Genomic DNA, 13,828 nt, shown 5'->3' with positions numbered 1-13,828 from the left:
CCAGAGCAGCCCACAGCCCGAGGAGGAGCGGAGAGACCAGATAAACTGGTCTTACTTCCCAGAGAGGCCAGAATGGCAGAGGGGAAATGTTAGCGTCGTATCAGAGGTGGAGAACCATGGCACACATTGAATTCAGAAACTCTTGCAGTTACTACAGAACCTATGGGGATCTTTGCATTGACTTTCAAAAAGCTTTCAATCCAGCTTAAAGTTTCTTGCCAACAAATACAAAGCCTATGGCGGAATCAGAAACAATCAAAATTTCCTGAGCTTCAGCACAGTGTTTAAACCACAGAGAGATCCTGCCTGCCCTAAGCAGTGTACACTGCAGGACTGAAATGGAAAATGTAATACTGAAAAATAACTGCAAGGCTCAGGCCGCAAGGCTTTTATTCTTCATCTTTTTCTATATCAGGAATCTGTGCCTTCTGCCTGAATGCACATACTGTGTTTGAAATAATACAACACAATACAAAACCATTAACCTCATGGCTAGAGCACTGACCTCAGTCCAGCTGATAATTGATGTCTTTCCATTGGCAACTAGCATCCTCTTTGGCAGCCTCAGCAGAGGACAAGGACTGAGTGGTCGGAAAAGCAAATTAACCTCTTCCCCTTTGAATCTGTTTTGTCATAGCAAGGATAAGACACGTGAATAAGGCATGTCAGGAAACATACGTTTCTTTCATGTGAGCTGTACCTCTCTGCACAGAGTTCTCTTCCGCGTAGTTGTCTGTTATTTTCCCAAAATATTCCCTTTACCTTATTATTAAAAATATATAGTTTACTTTATTTTGTTGGACACATTTAAGTAAAGGATATATAATGCTATAGAAAAAAAGAAGACATTAACAGCTGAGAGAAGCAGTGGAGAAATTACACGTTCAAGTTCAAGTTCCCCAGTTCCCCAGCCTAATCAAGTGACATTAACATCTCTGAAAAAAATCCCTCAAAAAAAATCCCAATACCATCCATCCATTAGATCTCATTTTTGTAATAGTTTATTAATCTTCTTCTGACTTTATTCTGAGAGCCTGTGTGCAATGGCAAATTTAACTTTGAGTAATTAAGGAAGATTATTCTACTTTAGTTTCCATATCAAATACTAAAATAACATTTTCTACCTTACAGAACATTATGAGGCTTATTCATTAATGCCCATTAAGTACTTGGAAAGTTTTATACATTTGTACTGTTAGAAAAATTGTTTCCTTCTACTTCTCTGTGCAGTTTTCTGACATAGAACTACCTCAGGATACTCTACTAAAGCAGTAGGGATGGAGATATCAATAATTCAGCTTTGCCTGGTGATTTTGAAGGTTTAAGAGATTTGAAAGCAAACTACAAGTTTTCTCATGTTACAGGTTTGCCAGCTCTGGTGATAGCAATTGTTTTAGCAAGTGCTAATACAAATGCAAGTCATGTTTATGGCAAAGAGTTATACGGCAAAGATGCTAATGGGCAAGGAGGAGATGACTTGTGAGTATTTCTTTTAATCTCTTACAATTTAGCATTTACAGTCTGCAAAAAAAAATTAGCACTGGTCAGATTGCTTTGGAAAAGTCAGAAGTGCATTAAACAAGCAAAGTGGGCAAAATTGTCTTCTAAATTATTTGAATCTGCAGTGTGAAGAAGGCTATAAGAAAAATTGGAGGGAAATCTGCATTACCCAATGCCAGGTACAAACACTCCTCTGGTAAAAGAATAATTCATAAGTTTTGTCATGACAATAAAATAAAAATACCTGTTTTAGTTTATCTTAAATGAAAGCTATATCTTCTAGGTAAGAACAGAGAAAGAAGTAATATAAAAATAGTCTCCTTTGTAAATAAAACAGCCTTTTGTCAATGTAGTTCATTAGCTTTCTATGTTCTTCTCTTGATGTCCAGATAATAATCTCCAAATGCCAAAATTTTTATGTGACTGTTTGTTACTTCATTTTCTGTTCCTTGCCTGGCAAAGCTTCAACATAATAAATAAAAATATCATTCTGTATTTTTATTAAAGTATCATGTTAAGCATTCCGGCCATTTGCTGCTAAAGGAATAAGCTAGATTTCTCACATGGCTGACTGTCAAATGGCTACCTCAAAGGACTACCCATCCTGCTTCTTCTCCAGAGCTGTCTGAGTTCTCCTTTAGCTCAAGTGGCAGAAACTTGATTTTGGCACTGAAGATCCAAGTTTGCCCATTCTGTTACTAAAGCGTCCTATGCTTCACACAGATGAAAGTGGTGGAGCTACTCATACTGAGTCTAAACTTTCCATGATGGGATTGCAGTTCCCACAGCTTGTATCTGAGGTCAGATTTCCTTTTTAAATAGTTTTAACTAAAACGTGGTACAACCCTCAGATTTCTGACATGATACTACTATGTGCCAAAGTCACACTTAAGATGCCACTGCGCTTCATCCTATTTACAAGCAGAAAATGGACAAAGGTTTCATTTGAAAGTATAGCTCTGCATCAGTGGAATCAGACATAGACTGATTTTCCTTGTAGTCATATAAATAATTGAAGAGTAGTTTGCTTTATATAAAAATAATCATATTTTTGTATTTTTTTGCAGCTGCTGGATCAAGAATGAAGTTGTTTTTTATGTGACTTGTGCCGGCTACTTTGGAATCATGTTTCTGATGAACATTGCCATGTTTATTGTGGTGATGGTGCAGATCTGTGGGAGGAATGGGAAAAGAACTAATCGGAGCCTGAAGGAAGAGATCCTGAGGAACCTCCGTAGCGTGGTCAGCCTGACCTTCCTCCTGGGCATGACGTGGGGCTTTGCCTTTTTTGCCTGGGGTCCCTTAACTCTTCCTTTCCTGTACCTCTTCTCCATTTTCAATTCATTGCAAGGTAAGCTGAATTTCTGTTCTGTGAACAAATATTTGAGCTATTGCTGTTCTGGGACATACTTATGTCCAGTTATTTGACTAGATAACTCACATCCAAGCTCTCTGGATCTTTAATAAAAATTATTAGCTTCCCCTTATGTGGAATAATGATACCAACTACACATGGGTTGAATATCTTAGTTAAATTAATTAGTTTCAAGGTCTTTTCAATAAAATGCACTTTATTATAAATAGTACTATTCCTAAATAACAGTCTGCAGTGATCTCTGTTGAGGTAGATGCTGTATGACCTTCAACATTTCTTTTCACTGATTATAACAAATATAGGAAGCCTCTTTCCTTAATTTATTCCTGTAGGGAGTCTGTAAAGCGCATAACTATTTTATTAAGGCATGAGAAGGTCATAAAACAAAATTCAGTCCTGTTTCAGTGGAGAGAGGTAGCACAGAGATACAGGATATTCTTTGGTTCTTTAAGGAAAATCCAGCGACTGTTGTAGTCAGCTTATTTTTGTTTCCTTTACTGAAGTTTTGAATATTTTACTTTTCCAACTTAGTTCATCCTTCTAAAAATGCTATAAATTGTAATCAAATGGTTATAAATTACAGAAGTATATAACTGACATTTAAAAGAATTTCAGCTCAGAGCTGAAATTTGCGTACGTACCAAATGACGCAAGAGTCTCCATCTCCACTTGCCCTACCCGCTAATAAAGAACAACTAAAAACATAACAAAAAGAAAAACCCAAGAAGGTCATTGGAGAGGCATGTGTTACACCACACACATATTGAGATAAAAAATAAATTTACCTGAAAAAAAACATAACAAAAAACAAATCAAAGAATGCCAGTGGAGGAGTGTGTGTTATGCCACACAAATATTGAGATAAAATATAAATTTTCCCAGGGTCAGCAAAATATCTTCCCTTTATGGAAAAAGTACTTAATGTTATGCTGTGTGGATTTTATCTGTTACAGTTGAGACATATTTACTGCGCTAAAAGATTTATTGAGCTTTCGTGGAAAAAGAATAATGTTGTGGGGTTTGGTTTGGTTCAGTTTCAACCTAAAATGCTAGGCAAAATGGCAAAAATTGTTTGGATGTGGTGTTCTTACTAAAGACTTTTTTTCCAGAGGACAGATTCTGATACTCCCCTAGCAGCATAATAAAGTATTTGCTGCAATGTGTCCGAGTTAGAAATTCAGAAGGGCCTAGAGAGATTAGAAGCATGGGAAGAACATGAAAAAAAATTAAAACTCTGAAAAGCATGCCAAGGATCAAATTCAACAAGTTGTCTGTAACCAGAATTTCCAGTGCAATCAATTAAGCTTGTATGTGCAGAGTGCACATAAGGTTGACCACTACTGCTTAAGTCTCTCTGGGGTAATAGCACTGTTCAATGGAAAATGGATATTTGGAAGGCAGTTAAGTCAGAAGATGAAACTGAAAAACCTGAGGAGTAAATGCAAAAAGAAGAAGAGTGATGAGCTTTTCACGGATTGTGGTAGCAAAGATGGCACAGAATATGTTCAGGCCTGTCATATCAAGCACAGGAAGATAACAATCCCGTATCTAAAAATGCTTATTGCTGTGTCAGAAAGAGCTAGGCAAAGCTAAAGAAACAAGAAAGAGGATGTTTAAAATCACATACAACTGGTGCAGTGCACATGTAGCAGTAAGAGGATGGAATGGAGCAAAGAAAAAATTAGGATTTGTATCAGGAAGCATTTCCTAGCAGCAAAAAGCAGTTCAGTATGGCAAGTCTTTCATCAATATTAGCATGAGCTTAATTATTGAGCCCTCAGTAAATATGTTTATTCTCTCTCGCAAGTTTTTGAAAACTGCACTGGTATTTTAAGCTATACCAGCAGCCTCCATCAACCTAGTTTTCTGTGCACTGGCAGTGAAAAAGTAAATTGCAGCAACTACTGGTGTTACTGTACTTTGCTATTTCATCTACATAGGAAATGACTTTTCTCTCTTTGACGCTCAGAGTGAAAAATCTGGGAGCATCTCTTTTTTGGCTGCTCATTTTATATATTTGCCTGGGCAAGCCAAATACTTTCAAGTCAGAGCCAAGCTAGAGCCAAGCCTAGGGTCTGATTTGGCTCTGGGAAACAAAACCAAAGCTGTATGACTAAAGCACATTGTAAACTTAATGAATAATGAAATACAGAGAAAAAAGTTGCAGAGACCAAGCCCAGACAGGGCAAAGGCAAAGTACTTAATGCAGTACATTCGTTTTGTATTACTATAGATATACACATTTTCTTTTTTAGCCATTCAGAATGTTCCAAACATTCACCACAATTTAATTAAGCATCAATTTAGTAAGTTTGTAGCTGTACAGAAGTCCTAAGAGGTATTTTGGGCCACAAACAACTGCGTAACTCTAAGCCTGTAAGAGCTGCTAGTGACTGCATTGGAATTACTCTGTGCTTAAAACAAATCACACAGAGAAATATTTTACTAAACGCAAACATAGTAACCATAATTCAACAGAGCTTGCATATGGGATGCATTAAGGTGTGTTTGCCTTCCTTAAATTGTGCTTCTCCTTTTTTTTCCCCCATCAGCTCTTGAAAAATTTTGCAAAAAACGTGTTTCATGACACAACCCTTACTAAAGTTAACTGATCTGAATGGTCACAGCCTGGCCTGACAGCTATAAGCAAATACAAGTCCAGTTCAGTGACAAGCATTCATGCAAAATTACACCTCAGCACTTTGGAGAAGGGAGGATAATTTTATGCTCCAGAGCAGTTTTTTCCAAGCTATACCCTGCCATTGTGTTCTACCAGCTGAAACATAGTAGGCATTAGTATACAGAGCTATTCATTGTGATCATAAAGGAACAGTCTTAGGGGATGGCACTTAACCCTGTTTGCCCACATTATGTAGCATTTATTCATGTTTAAGATACAATCATGAGGGATTTGGCAGTAACATTTTGCCATCAGGTGTTCAGCCCCAGGTTGGCTCTCTCCCAGTGAATAAGAGTAAAACAAGAACAGGCCAAGCCGGAGAATGAGAGAAGATTCCACAGCCAGTGCCTGCCTGGGAAGTGCCAGGAGCATATGAGATTTCCAACTTCTATATTTAGCTCCAAAGTATCTCTGTAGAATGATGAAATCATACCATACATCCAGTTAAGACCTTCTTTACCACATGGCAGATGCTTATCTTCTGTCTTGAAAATAAAGCTTGTACAATTGCATGAGAAATATGAACTCCACAAAAACATTCTTAAACACATTTATTGCGATTGCATGCACAAACCAGGTAATTTTCTTCAGAAGTAAGTAGCTGGACACCTAATTAGTGCTTGTGAACATATTCTTACCATTTTCATAATCATTTCAAGTACATGCATGTGATGCACATACATCCAAGTGTGCTTTTTCAGGGCACTCTTTAGTGCCAATTACAAGACTTCTGGTTTTAAAAGAATACAGCCCACAGTTCTGTAGATGTGGAACGGGAGGAGATAAAATATCTTCTTGCTAATATAATAGTGTCTGTATTTACTTTGCAATCTGGCTCTTGCTGTTGCAAAATATTCATTTGGTTCAAAGAAAAAAACCTTTCAATTATTTTCCTCTAAGCAAAAAAAAAAAAAAAATTAAAAGATCCACACTGAGCTGGATCTAAATCAACAGTGTCAATAAAAGGGGTCCTATTATCTCTCTTCTGATATCCCAAGCACTTACATAGCAGCTAGAGGATGGGACAGCTTTATCTTTAGTGCCAATTACAAGACTTCTGGTTTTAAAAGAATACAGCCCACAGTTCTGTAGATGTGGAACGGGAGGAGATAAAATATCTTCTTGCTAATATAATAGTGTCTGTATTTACTTTGCAATCTGGCTCTTGCTGTTGCAAAATATTCATTTGGTTCAAAGAAAAAAACCTTTCAATTATTTTCCCCTAAGAAAAAAAAAAAAAAAAATTAAAAGATCCACACTGAGCTGGATCTAAATCAACAGTGTCAATAAAAGGGGTCCTATTATCTCTCTTCTGATATCCCAAGCACTTACATAGCAGCTAGAGGATGGGACAGCTTTAATTAATTTCCATACCTCTTAAATGAGTCATAGATGACAATAAGAAAACGTTATGATTTTCCTTTGCTTGTACTTCATAGTCTTTTGTTAGCAGATTTTAGTTAATCTGTTTGTCTATTTATAAATACATGCTTCATTTGCTTTTGTCACAGGTTTATTTATATTTGTATTCCATTGTGCTATGAAAGAAAATGTGCAGAAACAATGGAGGAGACATCTCTGTTGTGGCAGATTCCGACTGGCAGACAATTCAGGTAAAAGCAATTCACAGCTCCCCTCCTTAGATGCTGCAATAGTCCATAAAAGTCCAGGTGAACAGCTTGCTATGTTATTTTTAATATAATACAATGTAAGCCAGAGATGTGGAAAAATAGATTAATCATAGGCTGTCACTTCACTCCAGTACTAACAATTGCCAAGGGACTTTTCAGGTATCACTTCATAAAAATTCTCAAGTCTTCTCTTTCAGTTTTCCACTGAAAGCAGCTGGTAGATTTTGTGGTGCTGTAAGCATGGTTTTGGAAGGCTCTTTGGACCCTGAAAAAAAAAAAATTAAATAAAGATCCAGAGATTCAAACTCCGTCATTCAAAAGCCGATCTTATTCCTTTTCTCCTACATTACAGCGTGTTGACTGAATTGTGTGGACTGTTAGGTGGATGTATGAGCAATTCTTAAAAGGCAGATAGAAACACTCTGACATCTTTTGTTTTTATCTTTGCCTTTTCAAACTGTTCTGTCCTTCACCGTATAACTCAGAGAGACCATTACAGACTCAAAAACATAGAAAATTCCTTTAGCAGAAGCCTGATTAGGTTCCAGAATTGAAATTCATCTTTATCTGTGACTCTCAGAGAGAAAGGAGAGCAGTTGGTTTCGACATTTTGAAGTGCAACACTTGGGACACTGCATTTATAGTCTCCTGCACCTTTGGCCATCTCGGATGGCATTAGACTCCTGTGTTTAGGCAACTGGATCTTGCTTTGCTGTCTGGTGTAATGATTTTGGACCATATAATTCTTGCTCATATGGTTCTTGCTCAATGACCAGGGTTGAAATCTACAGTAAGGTGGCATAGGCTCATTGCCTAGCAAGGTAAGCCAGTCTATCCCGGGTAATAACAGTGCTCCAGATACCCTTTGGAAGTTGTTCCAGTGTAAGAGCCTATTGTGTTCATGGTTTGGACAAAACTCGTCAGATGTGAACTACTGAATAACTGTTATTCATTTTTATTAATATTGCACCAATATGCTAAACCCTACAACAACAAGTGCAAATCCACTAGTACGTACTATCTACCTCAGCAGATCAAGCCCTCGAACGATAAGACCTCTGTAAATGCTCCCATCCATCCCTTTCCTATCTATCCCTTTCTCTGTTCAGGTGATGAAACTTTGGCATCCTTATACTGCTACAGATCTTCACTGCTCTCCTGCATCCTGGAAAGCCAGATCTTGCAGTTCTACCATCCAGCCAAATGATTGTTAGAGTGTTAGAGCCACCAATTTTAACTACTGTGGTAAACAGCAAAGTAAATCAAGTTGGAATAATAATTGTGTTTCTTAAGAACCAAAGAGGCTATCTGACAGGAAAAGGATAGGCTGTTATAAACAACATTAAGAAATGCATCTGATACTTAAAATGTTCATAACTGAGTAAATTAAGCATTTAGTACCTATGGTAATGATTTACGTAAAACTTTTTAATCATTTTTAGATTGGAGCAAAACAGCAACCAATATTATAAAGAAGAGTTCTGATAATCTTGGGAAATCCTTATCCTCTAGTTCCATCGGCTCTAATTCAACCTACTTAACATCCAAATCAAAATCTACAACGAATACGTATTGCAAACGAAACAGCCATACAGGTGAGTTCTTGCACTGTAACACAGTGCATCTGTAAATAAATAGTTTCATGTTAAAGGTACAGTAGGGATTTCTGCCGAAAGGTTAATGTAAGAAAATGTCACCAATTCACATGGTTTCAGTATTTTTAAAATATATGTTACTGTTTAATAAGACTCAACCTAATATATGATACATCCAATATACAATTCTGCTCTGGGTATGTTCCCATACTAAACAAAGTAGGCGTGACGAAAGCAAACCTTACTTTTTTATAGCATTTTCGCCTCTTCGGCTAAAAGAAAGTAAGTCTTATTACCCCATTGTAAACACAGAGTAACCAAAAGCACAGGGAGATGACATTCATTGCCCAAGATGACATGAAAACTAGCAGCACAGCTGGAAATAGGAATCAAGTCTTCTGAACCCAAGTCCACAGTTGATTCACTTGGTCAAACTGCTTCCATTTAACTGTAACACATTTATGGGTAAAGAGACAAATGGAGGCTACTTGGAAATTGATACTGTGTTCCCAGAGTATGCATTGTCTTTCCCTTCTACAAATAGCATGCCATATCTACTGCTTATTTATTTAGATGTCAACAGTGTATGTAATAAAAGGCATCATCTGTATTCCACTCATACCATAAAAATGTGCTCATTTTAAGAACACTTTAAAGGAGCAAAAAAAGAGAGGAGCTGGAATGATTTGCAAGTCTGTTTGCTTATGTCTGAGATAATATTTCAGAAAATCACTTAAATAGTTCAGATTTTTTTGTTACTGCATTTTTGTGAACTCATGTTTTTGTCCTGTATAAAGTCACGTAATATTATCACAGAATCCTCTTCTGAAACATAGTGGAAATAAAATCTGTGCACATATTTAACACAAAGATGTATTTACTTGCTATAAAATATTTGTTAGAAGCAATGCTGAGATATGAAATACATGATTTTACTGGAAGGAAAGTTACGTTGTTTCTTAAGTATAATTATTTTCAGAAGTCCCCAGTGTCTCATTTATGATGGTACAGCCTCCTTTCTCGATATGTGGTATAGTTTCCAGGAAATACCTTCTTTTTTTTATTGATGATCATTACCTGGATCAGTTAGGCACACAATTTTTGTCTAGAAATCCCCTTTTTTAAGAATTACATTGTTATTTTCTCACTAACCAATATTCAGTGCATCCATTAGCATGAGGGGTTGTGCATCAGGTGTTTTAAGAGCGTAAACCTTTTTTGGTTATTGACGCTATATATGAAGTACATTTGCTTTGAATACAGTAAAAATGAGCGGTATCTTAGAAATTCCCCAGTGTACCTGAGCTTGCTCTCAGGACTGCCATTCACAGCCCCGCTGGGAGCACGCAGCTGGCGCCTGCCTCCCCAGGGTGCCTGTCCATGCTGCCATCTCAAGTTTGATGCGCCACGCACCCAGCTGCCCTGAGCAAGCTGTCTTCAGCTCTCCCCTATGAAGTGACACTTCTGTCAGCAGTCTTCCACGAACAGCATCTATAATATCCACCGATCACAGTGCTACTGTTAATTTAATAGTAGAGGAGGAGAGCATCGTGCCCTTTCCGCTGCAGAGCATTCTCTGTTCTGCAGACAGAGAATTCCCATTTGTACTCCTGGTAGATCAACCTTTAGACCCTTGGTATTGGGATTAATGATAAAAATATGCTTAAATGTTTTGTTGGACTTGGGGCTCTCACAGTTAAGGAGACTTAGTGCTGGAGTTTTTGCAATGCGTTCTTGAAGCAAAACAATAGAACGGTTCCAGGTAAGAAGTAGTAAGTTAAAAGAAACTTGCAGTTAGGAACATACTCATGTACTTTCTTCAAAAGTGGTGAACTTAATCCCATGCATAAATTATTTCCTAAAAGGGATTGCAGTTTGTAACGCAATCATAGTTTGTAATGTGATTGTTTGCCGGACGTTAAGGGAATACCACAGTTTTCTCTATATTTTTAAAATACTAATACATTATGCTTTGACCTCTGAAAATACACATTTTATTGTGACACTCCAAAGGAATTTTTGCTAACATTAGGGTTTTAAATACTGACATATCTTCTTACGTGTTAAAATAATAGAAAATAACATTAAGATTCTGATTTTTAATACAGCTAAACTTCTCAGTTTGATGTCTTAGCTAAATTGCAGGCAAATAATGTAATAGCAACATGTCTTGGCAACTCTTGTTAATATGGTTATAATGTGCTCCCTGGAATTGACACAAGCATTCATGTGTTTGTGGTATAGATAATGTCTTCTAAGGCCCTTTCCTCATCAGTGGTGGAGCATTACAGGTAAAGTGAGAATTGCTTTTGTTGAATGCATGGTTTGAACAGGGTGGAGGGATGCCACTTGCATGATGTCCTCATTGACACAAAGGACTTTGCTAATCAGAAACGCTGCTTGTTTCTCACTATTACATCCTGTGCCATTGATGCTGAATCAAAGGATAAGTGTGCTTCAAACTCTGGGTGTCTGCACTCTGCATGGGGCGTGAAGCATTTGGAAGATACCATTTTAGAAAACAGACCATGCCCTGACATTAATGCCTGTGTGCAGTAGTCTGGGGAAAGGAGATTAAGTTGGAACACCCATACACAAAGCATACATTAAAAAGCAAAAATGATCTGATTGAGTCCTAGAAAATTTTTTAATATTTTTGAAAGTTATTACAGGAATTTTAAGATACCATATTTCTATTTGGTCTGTGGCCATTATGGAATTAGTCTTCTAGCCATTGCTTTTTCATATCCAGTCACACCCAAAGTAAGTCTGAATGACAAACTATATATGCCTGAAAGCCATGCTGTGAACTGCCGGTTGAATGCAGAATGCACTGATTGGGACACAAATATTGGGTGGACCCTACTGGGTGGACAAAAGAAATCACTTTGGCATCTTGTGGCCCTGCCTGTCTACGGGTCTGACACAGACTTGTTGTACAGAGTACTTAAATACCATATATAACACTTCTATGAATTAGAAGTTAAGATTATTTCTGCAGTGAATTTGGTGGTACAACTCCCATTTACTTCAGTAACACAGGATTTTAACCCTGTACTTGGGTGTGAAGCCCATTGAGCTAAAAAAAAGAGGGCCCCACTGCTTTCAAAGGACTTACAAAATTCCTGTGCATGCAAATTTCATGAGGAAATAGCTGGTATTTAACAATGTAATGATGCCTTGTGAAAAAAAGTGTACATATTTGCAAGGAATTTCAAAAACCTTCCCTAAAGACTAAGAATTAACTTTTCATCTTTGTAATAAGATATTCAATATGTAGAAAAACTTGAAAATTTAGTACCATTGGCTAATAAATGCATACATTCGAAAGGCACACGGTACCCAGCAGTTTGCTATTGGACATGAAGTTATTTGCTGCGATTCATGGACGTTCTTGCGTGCTTTGAAAAAATCATTCTGATATGCCTGAACATGCCTGTTTCTTTTTTCATGAGTACAACTGTTTTGATTTCTCGCTCTGCAATCCATTTCTCCTTCATGCAACACTTTATACTCTTTTATGGCTTGGTATCATGACTTCTGCAGGGGCGGGTTACTTTTCTGTTTATTTTTAATTAATTATTTATTTCTATAAGAAACAAGTTTTGTATGAAATCATAGTTTAAATAATATGAAAAATTGTTAAATGATCCTTTACCAAGGAATTTTGAAGGTGATTTCACCAAGGTCTTGTAAACAGCCATCAGAAACGTCACTTGTAGAAAACATTGCTTCACAGGATACTCCATCTTACTGTCGGCTTGCGATGGTCCAAACCTTGCCCGGCTTAAGAGAATTAATACCAGCTTTATTCACTACAGTGGAAGAGATAAGAAAGCTCATTAGGACAATGTACTTGAGAAAATGAGATACAGGCTCTCTCCTTCTCATTGCTCACTACATGAGCTCTACCTACTGACCGTTCTCCGAACAGCAATACCGTTAGCTGCTGAAGCAGACTTTCCCAGCCTAGCTGGGAATTGCCTTGCTCCTTTTTCTCTTCAGCAACACCCTTGGCTTATAGCACATGAACTCTGAAGGGGTGCCAGTTTTCTGCATCTTTTCCTCCCCACGGTTGTTCAGGCTGTACCCTCCACATTATGGAAAAGACAAGGTGATGCTAGGCAAGCACAAAGTTTAGGTCAGTTTTGGCTCTGGCTAACTGATTTAAGATGCAAGTCATCTTCCGCTACATTCTGCACAAAATACTGTATTTCTGTGCATAGCTTAAAACCTCCACTGTTGAAATAATTAAATCCATTTACTGTCATTTTCCACTACTTTATTATATGAAGATATTATTTACCAGATGTTATGGAGGTCAACCCTTTTCCAGTGCTATCAAAATGTTTTTAGTTTGTAAGATTCAAAGCATCAACAGTAAATTAATATATTAAAGGGCGATAGGAGTCAGTTATACTTTAGGTAAAATAAAAGGGGGATAATTTCAAGAGAGACCTGAGAGGTCTGCCCACAAGACTAGGTGTCTGAAAAGAATTTAGAAGAAGCAATGCCAAGCCAAAAAGTTGTTTGCTGGCTTTTAGGGCAGTAATTTCATTCAGCAGTAGTGGCAATTGAAGGCGTATCTATGTGGGAGTGACACACCTCTTAAACTGTGAGTTTGCTTAAGAAGCCCTAACTTCTTGTTGCCTTTTCCTCTTCCTAGAGAATGTTTTTCTTGACAAGCCATCTTCAAAATTTGCCCAGGAGGATGGAGAACAGACATCAATCATCCCTGTCCACCAGGTCATTGACAAGGTCAAGGGATACTGCAATCCTCACTCTGACAACTTCTATAAAAATATCATCATGTCCGACACATTTAGTCACAGCACAAAGTTCTAACTGGGCTTCTGAATTTTTTGGACCAAAGGAAGACAAAAGTCTGCCTGGAATTGAGAATACTGGATGTTGTAGAATGTGACCTGTTTAGTACTTTTTTCCCAGTTTATAATGTTCTCCAGTTAACAGCCTCCACTCGAGGACCAATTTCTCTACCTTTTTACTGTTGTGGAAAAAGACAATTTTCCACCACGGTATTGAGCTG

General features: G+C 37.5%; 1 protein-coding gene across 1 annotated transcript in view; it reads left to right on the top strand.

The window, feature by feature from the left end:
* The window catches only part of ADGRG6 (adhesion G protein-coupled receptor G6), a 106,616-nt gene extending 92,990 nt beyond the window's left edge, over positions 1-13,626 (top strand). Inside the window, exons 20-24 of the mRNA XM_009281453.1 lie at positions 1,365-1,479; positions 2,568-2,851; positions 7,067-7,168; positions 8,629-8,781; positions 13,448-13,626. Coding sequence (XP_009279728.1) covers positions 1,365-1,479; positions 2,568-2,851; positions 7,067-7,168; positions 8,629-8,781; positions 13,448-13,626 — 833 coding nt within the window. The remainder of the gene's footprint in view (positions 1-1,364; positions 1,480-2,567; positions 2,852-7,066; positions 7,169-8,628; positions 8,782-13,447) is intronic.
* The last annotated feature ends 202 nt before the right edge of the window (positions 13,627-13,828 follow it).

This window comes from Aptenodytes forsteri, unplaced genomic scaffold, assembly GCF_000699145.1.
Source record: "Aptenodytes forsteri isolate BGI_AS27 unplaced genomic scaffold, ASM69914v1 Scaffold82, whole genome shotgun sequence".
In the NCBI taxonomy this organism is placed as follows: Eukaryota; Metazoa; Chordata; class Aves; order Sphenisciformes; family Spheniscidae; genus Aptenodytes; species Aptenodytes forsteri.
The sequence above is the reverse complement of the archived record's forward strand: the minus strand, read 5'-3'. Positions and strand labels throughout refer to the sequence as shown.